Genomic DNA, 7,639 nt, shown 5'->3' on the forward strand with positions numbered 1-7,639 from the left:
ATGCCCACGCCCTGACCCTGCAGACAACGTGGCTGGAACCGGGGCCAAATGGGAATCCCCAACTGGGACCACTCCCTGCTCTTCTCCTCCCTGGTGCCTACCACCCGCTGGGCACAGAGGGGCTGCTGCCGGCATGTTGGCCGCAGGAGGTGGGTTCCCGGCTTCCAGGTGAGGGGCAGGGCACCTTCCCTGTGTCAGAGGTGCCTGGCATTCCTGTCTGGGTCCCTGAGGCTCTGGCTTTAGCAGCTGTGGCCCGAACTTTGCTTTTAAACAAGTGAAGGTATTGATTCCAGAGCCTTGGCCCCATAGAAATGGGTGGATTGATGTTTCCAGTCACCTTTTGTGAGGGAGATTGACATCGAGTCCTCTGTTGTCCTCCTCCCCGAACCCCGTGGCATCAGTACAAATGGGTCCCAGACTCCCTCCGCTGCACGTGCTGCCCGGCCCAGGGCCTGGGGCCGAGAGCCGGGCCTTCTCCTGCTCATCCCCCTCACCCAGGTCAGAGCCGCGCTGAGCCCTGCCCTCAGGCCCTTCCCTTCACTCTCTGTCCCACGCCGCCCGCCCGTCCCTCTGCATTCACCTCACACTGCACCCATGTCAGGCCCCGTCCACCACAGCCTCCTGGGCCCTGGGCACCAATGCCCCATGCTCCCGGAGAGGGCAGCAGGCTGGTTCCCTGAGACTAAGTGCCCATCAAGGACCTGGGTGTTGAAATAAAGCTCCGCCTAAAGCACTGTTGTCACTGAAGCGTTTATTATGCAAAGAGCAAGGCGTTAGCAAACCAGCAAGAAGGAAGCCCAGCGGGGAGAGGCTCCTTCCAGGCCCCTGTCTTGTGGGCTCTGCAGGCCCCGGTGGCCTGGGGCCTTCCTGCGAGGCCTTCACGTGAGGGGTTTGTCCTGAGTTCAGTGTGGCATGAGCAGGTGCCAGGGAGCCACGGCCTTCCCCGCTCGGGCGCCCGCCTCGGCTCCCCACACGCCTCCTGAAGGATGTGGGCTCTCGAAGGCACAGGCGTGTCCATCTCTCAGGCCCCGTGTCCGGCTCCTGGACACCAGGGCAAGGGGCGCCGGCCGAGGGAGCCTTCCAGGCAGCCCGAACCCAGCCCCTCCGTCCGCAGGGCTCTGCCGGGACCTCCTGGGCCCAGGGACGGCTGCCGAGCGGTGAGGGACGGCTGACAACAGAAGCCAAAGGTACAGCAGGAGCCAAGCCGCTCAGGTGCCCACAGCACAGACCGCCGGACGGCGCTGGCGTGGGGGCTCCTTTGGGACGTGACAAAACAGACTAACCAGCTGGGCTGTGAGGGGTGTGCGGCCCCAGGTCCGAGCCACGGTGCCCGGGCCCCCGGCAGGCAGAGGCGAGGACTGGACAGGCTCCGGGACAGGCCAGGACGCACACCCTCACGTGCGAAGTGACGCTGAATGGAGGCTGGGGGCGGGAGGGGACCGCTGTGACACACGAGTGTCCTGCGTGACAGAGGACTGGGGGACGGGAGCGAACTGTACATGCTTTTTCCTGGGTCGTTTACAATCTGGGCGTCTGTGGGTCTGTCTCCCTGTGGGTGGTGGTCCGGGCTGCTAGCGAGGGGGCAGTGTTTGCATGTGGAGGGCGTCGTAGGTGTCTTTGGTGGCCGCACTGAGCCCCTGGTGAGGGAGGAGGAGAAGATGGGTCAGAAGCCGCAACTGCCCGCCTGGGCACCTGCCTGCCGGAGCCCGGCCTATGCCCCCACCGGCCTCCAGAGGCCCAGGAACCGCCCCTCCTGCCCGTGGGAGAGGGCGCTGTCCCTGCCGGGTGTGGCCTGGGGCTCCTTTCCTGAAAGCTGTCCCGCCCCTGGCAGCACTGTGAACAGCCAGCCTCCTGTCCTCACAGCCTGTCTCCGGGGAACAGCTCTCCCGCCCACCACTGTGGCCCACCCTCCCTCCGGGCCCTGGGGCATCACCTGGACCCGCCTGGCAGGTGGGCGAGTGGAGGAGGAGCCGGCGGGGAGGCCCTGGGCTTTGCACACTTATCCCCGTGATTCCAAAAGCCAGGCTGCTGACTGCAGCACTTCCGTCCCAAACTGTGACTTCCCTTCATCTTTCCCCTCGGCCCCCCATTCCTGCCAGCTCACTGGTGTGCCAGCGAGGCGGCCGAGGCGGCTGCCGGGCCCAGCGTGGAGGAGCGGCTCCTGTGCGGGCACCAGTGCCCGGGCCGCGCCTGGCGGGTGGGAACCCGGGCGTGCGCCCGATGGCTGGCCGGCCCCGCGGCAGGACGGGCTCGCCTGCCCAGGTGTTGGCAGGAGCAGGGAGCTGGCCGGCCTCTGAGGCGGCGCCGGGGGGAGGGCACCGCGGCCGAGAGGGCAGCGCACTGACCTGGTAAAGGCCGTCGGGCCCCTTGCCTCTGCGACGCTGGTTCTGTGGGAGACAGGAGGGCGGGTCAGGCAGGCCTCGGGGTCCTGCCCGCTCCGGCCGGGCCACGGGCAGGCCTGGCCTCTGCGGGGGAGGCCGTGTGCTCTGCCGCGGAGCCACAGATGCCTGCGGCCGGAGGAAGGGCCCCGGGCGGCTGCGAGCGCGGCAGGGCGGCTCCGGCTCCATTCTCAGTCTCTGGGACAGGCCCCGCGGTCCCTCTGACACCTTCGGCACTGTCGCTGACGGTGACAGGCTGGCACGCTCTGGCAGAGCGCTGGCTGCCCTGGGATCGGCTGGTTTAATCCCCAGAGAGCATCGGCCCTTCGTCCGCGTCTTCTGTGCAGCCGATGGGCGGAGCGGGGTGACCTCCCCTCTGCGGCCACCACGGGGCTTTTGCAGGTGGTGAGGACAGAGGACGGAGGCCCCGGCAGGCGCAAGGGCAAGACCGAGAGGGCCTTCTTGGGAGCCCCCTGCCCCCCCCCCCACCTCCCAAATCCCCCCCCCGCTCCCCCCCCTTACCCCCCGCCCAGCACTCACCTCGCCTTTCATCCCGATCTCGCTGTAGGCCTCCGCCATCTTCTCCCTCTGCAGGGCCTGGAGGGGCAGAGGGCATGGCTCACTGGCTGAGGCGGAAGCATGCGCCACCCTCCCTCCCGCAGCCCTGGGGGCTCCCTTGGAGGAGCTCCGCCCAGCTGGGAGGGTGGGGAGGCTCAGGGGGGAGGGGGAGGCTCAGGGGGGAGGGGGAAGCTCAGGGGGGAGGGGGAAGCTCAGGGGGGAGGGGGAGGCTCAGGAGGGTGGGGAGGCTCAGGGGGGTGGGGGAGGCTCAGGAGGGTGGGGAGGCTCAGGGGGGAGGGGGAGGCTCAGGGGGGAGGGGGAGGCTCAGGGGGGTGGGGAGGCTCAGGGAGATGGGGAGGCTCAGGGAGGTGGGGAGGCTCAGGGAGGTGGGGAGGCTCAGGGGGGTGGGGGAGGCTCAGGGTGGTGGGGAGGCTCAGGAGGGTGGGGGAGGCTCAGGAGGGTGGGGAGGCTCAGGAGGGTGGGGAGGCTCAGGGGGGTGGGGAGGCTCAGGGGGGTGGGGGAGGCTCAGGGAGGTGGGGAGGCTCAGGAGGGTGGGGAGGCTAAGGAGGGTGGGGGAGGCTCAGGAGGGTGGGGGAAGCTCAGGAGGGTGGGGAGGCTCAGGAGGGTGGGGGAGGCTCAGGAGGGTGGGGGAGGGTCAGGGAGGTGGGGGAGGCTCAGGAGGGTGGGGGAGGGTCAGGGGGGTGGGGAGGCTCAGGGGGGTGGGGAGGCTCAGGAGGGTGGGGAGGCTCAGGAGGGTGGGGAGGCTCAGGGAGGTGGGGAGGCTCAGGAAGGTGGGGAGGCTCCAGGAGGTGGGAGCGATATTCCAGCTGAAGGCACCCACCAGGACGGCGCAGGCTCCCCGGGGCCCCGGGATCATGTGGGTGAGCAAATTGTCACCCCGCCTGGCAGACCCACACCAACGCCAGACCCACCGCGACGGCGAGGTCAGCCAGTCCGTGGGGTGAGGCCAGGAGGCTCCCGCCCCGGGAGGTGCCCCCTGGAGGCCCCGGCCCACCAGGACCCAGCGCCCGGCTTCCTGCCGCCTGGGGGGCCGGAGGCCCCTCCCCAGCCCTCCTCGCCCACTGCCTACTCACGTTGTACAGGCCCTCCTGGGGGTTCTTCCTCCTCTGCGGGGGAGAGGGGGTCAGAGCGGGCAGCAGCCCCAGGGCACCCCGTCACCCCCCTCAGCCTGGCAGCTGGCGGGGGGACGGCCCTCTCACACTGACACACACACACACACACACGCTGACACACACACTCTGACACACACATACACTGACACACACACACACACGCTGACACACACACTCTGACACACATACACACGCTGACACACATACACACTCTGACACACACATGCTGACACACACATACACATTCTGACACACACATGCTGACACACACTGACACACATACACACGCTGACACACACATACACACTCTGACACACACATACACTCTGACACACATACACACTCTGACACACATACACACTATGACACACACATACACACTATGACACACACTATGACACACATACACACATATACATGCTGACACACATACACAGGCTGACACACATATACACTGACACACATGCACACGCTGACGCACAATACACACTATGACACATACACATATATACATGCTGACACATACACACGCTGACACACATATACACACTGACACACATGCACACATTGACATACACATACCCACACTGACACACGTGCACACACGGACACACACGCACACACTCCCCGGCCACAAGCTGGCACGTGGGGTTCTGCCGAAGAGGGAAGTCGTCCGGAGCGTGGCAGCTGCTGCTCGGCCAGCCCCACTGCCCTCCCGCCGCCCAGCCCGCTCTCCGGGGAGGAGGGGCGGCTGAGGGGTCTCCCCATTCATTCCAGCGCCCATGGAGCTCAGGGGCCTGGGGGCTGCATGCACGGCTGGGGCTGACAGGTCCAGGGCCACAGGCGGCGTCAGGCAGCTGGCAGCCATGCTCACAGGCTCCCCAGGACCCAGGGCCCGGGGCCCTCCTGCGGGGCCCCCTCCGTCCTCCTGGGCAGGCAGCACCCCTGGGAGCACCTCAGGGCGCCCCGGACCACGGCCAGAGGGAGGGAGGGGCCGAAGGACACGTCTCCGTCTGTCCTCCGGCCCCACGAGGTGGGAGAGGGCAGCGGGGAGTGTGGTGTGCGGCTCTGCAGGGCCCTCCTCCACCCGGGCCCCCTCACACTCAGCTCACACTCACACACACACATTCTCACACACTCTTATACACACACACTCTGACACGCACACACTCACATGCACACTCACACTGACCCACACACTCTGACACATTCTCACACACACTTGTTCACACTGACCCACCTAATCTGACACATTTTCACACACACTCTTATACACACACACTCTGACACACACACATACACACACACATATACACTCACATTGACACACATACACCCACATACAGTGGCAGTATATATCAACGTGCATATACATACTGACATACACATTGACACACACAGAGACACATTCTGACACATTCTCATACACACACTGACACACACACTGACACACACACACTGATCCACACACTCTGACACACTCACACACACACTCACACACACACACACACACACTGACCCACACACTCTGACACATGCTCACACTCTCTCTCTCACACACACACACACACCCTGACATACACACTCTGACACACTCACACACACACTGACCCACACACTCTGACACACTCACACACACACACACACACACACTGACCCACACACTCTGACACACTCACACACACACTGACCCACACACTCTGACACATTCTCACACTCTCTCACACTCACACACACACACACACACACACACTCTGACACATTCTCACACACTGACACACACACACTGACACACACACTCTGACACATTCTCACACACACACACACACACACTGATCCACACACTCTGACACACTCACACACACACACACACACACACACACACACTCACTCACAGGCAGAAAGAGGAATGCCCACCTGTTTCCCGCCCATCTCCGGGTCCCGGCCACGCCTCTTGTCCAGAAGGTCGTACTCCTCTCTCCTCCCCAGGTTGAGCTCCTGAAAGGGAAGGGTCAGAGGCGGTGGCCCCAGCTCTCGGGGGAGCGGGGCTGGGCGGGCGGTGACGGGCCCCCGGGTGCCAGCGTCTCAGAGCACGTGCGGGCGTGACCACGGCAGGGGCAGCGATCAATGTGACTGAAGCCCGATGCCCAGGAGTGCTGCCCAGTGAGGGTCCTCCCATTCCCATGCCACCTCCACCCTGACCCCACCAGCCTCCACCCCTCCTCACCCCCTCCCGACCTCTGCCCCCACCTCCTCCCAGCCCAGCCTGTATCTGAGCTCCAGCCAGTGTGCTGAGCAGGCGCTGTCCAGGCACCCAATCCTGACTGTGGGTTTGTACCAGGAGGAACCCAAGCCGGTGGCCGGCGGTGCAGCCTCGCGGGCTGCGGGGGGCGGAGGGGGGAGGGTGACTCACGTTGTAGACCTGGCTGGGGCCCTGCATTTGCTCCGGGCTGTCCGCGCTCCGGCCGAACTGGAGGGAGAGCAGAGCGTGAGCGCCCGGCCCCACCACCCGCAGGTCACTGCCCCCAGCGAGCGCCGTCTGTCCGCCCTGGACTGTCCGCCTCCGGGGCCCTGCAGCCGTGCCGGCGGGCAGGCGGCGTCAGGGCGAGGCCACCCCAGGCCCTGCCCCCACACGGAGGGCACCCGCCTGACGGTGCGCCTGGCCCCGGGCGGCCTGGCTCGGATTGGCGTCCTGAGGCCCCACCAGTGCACAGCCGCCTCCTGCCCGCCTGCAGCAGCCGGAGCCCGGCCCCGGGCAGAGCCGGCACCACCGGACGGCACGGCGGCTGTTCGACGGAACCTCAGATAGAGCTCCGAACAGCCGAGGCGGGTGCTGCGGAGAGCAAGGTGCAGCCCCCTCCTTCTCGCCCTCCCTCCCACCCTCAGGGCCACCCCCTCCCCCCCAGCTTCCCTTCGAGAAAGCCAGGCCCTGCAAGGGCCGTGGACACCCTGCTCTGGGCCCCTTCCCACTTCCTGCCGGGCCTGCACCAGCCGCTGGACAGGGACCTGGGGAGACCTCAGGGCCCCCCTCTCCGCTCCCACTGCCGGAAGCATCCGGCCATTTCCTGCCAGTGACACCCCCCCCACACACACACACCCCGGGGTGCCGCAGGGCAGAGCTCCTGACTAAGGTGCTCCCACCAGGACCCCGGGCCACTCTGTGGCTCAGCGCCCCCCAAAGGGCACACCAGGCCGCAGGAACCCCCTCCCCGGCCAGCCCTGAGCACGCACCTTGGCCCGCAGGAACAGGGCGGTGATGATGACGCCGTAGATGAACAGGATCCCGTCCAGCAGGTAGCACAGCTTGGGGTCCAGCAAGCCGAAGCTCTGGGCCTCTGTGCGGGGAGAGGGCGGTCAGCCAGGCCCTGGGGACAGACACGACCCCGGGGGCCCACGACTGGACACGGAAACCATGGCAAGGCCTGGATCTACTCCCCGTCCTCCCCCTGACCCCCCTCCCTCACACCCCCTGGAACCCCGGAGCGGGCATGACACCTGGTGGGGCCCCGAAGCCTGGGCAGCCGGGAGGGCGGCAGAGATGGGGCGGGGGGGGGGGGTGAAGCTGTCTGT

At 66.2% G+C, this 7,639-nt stretch overlaps 1 protein-coding gene across 1 annotated transcript; it reads right to left on the minus strand.

Annotated features, from left to right (window-relative positions):
- Window positions 1–739: 739 nt before the first annotated feature.
- Window positions 740–7,410, minus strand: CD247 (CD247 molecule). Its single transcript, XM_036442439.2, has 7 exons — window positions 7,301–7,410; window positions 6,483–6,539; window positions 5,987–6,067; window positions 4,031–4,063; window positions 2,919–2,975; window positions 2,346–2,387; window positions 740–1,637 (listed from the first exon to the last, which is right to left on the minus strand). The coding sequence occupies exons 2-7, from the start codon at window positions 6,507–6,509 to the stop codon at window positions 1,572–1,574; spliced, it is 306 nt and encodes a 101-aa protein (XP_036298332.1). The 5' UTR covers window positions 6,510–6,539; window positions 7,301–7,410; the 3' UTR covers window positions 740–1,571.
- Window positions 7,411–7,639: the final 229 nt, after the last annotated feature.

This window comes from Pipistrellus kuhlii, unplaced genomic scaffold (assembly GCF_014108245.1).
Source record: "Pipistrellus kuhlii isolate mPipKuh1 unplaced genomic scaffold, mPipKuh1.p scaffold_m20_p_18, whole genome shotgun sequence".
Classification (NCBI taxonomy): Eukaryota; Metazoa; Chordata; class Mammalia; order Chiroptera; family Vespertilionidae; genus Pipistrellus; species Pipistrellus kuhlii.

Bases quoted from the DNA above. Each gene is read 5' to 3' on its own strand.
- CD247 (XM_036442439.2), bottom strand. From the start codon at position 6,509: ATGCAGGGCCCCAGCCAGGTCTACAAC. The intron at 2,388-2,918 runs GTGAGTGCTGGG...TGTCTCCCACAG, and splicing joins AGATCGGGATGAAAGGCGAG to AACCAGCGTCGCAGAGGCAA. The intron at 1,638-2,345 runs GTCAGTGCGCTG...CTCCCTCACCAG, and splicing joins GGCCCGACGGCCTTTACCAG to GGGCTCAGTGCGGCCACCAA.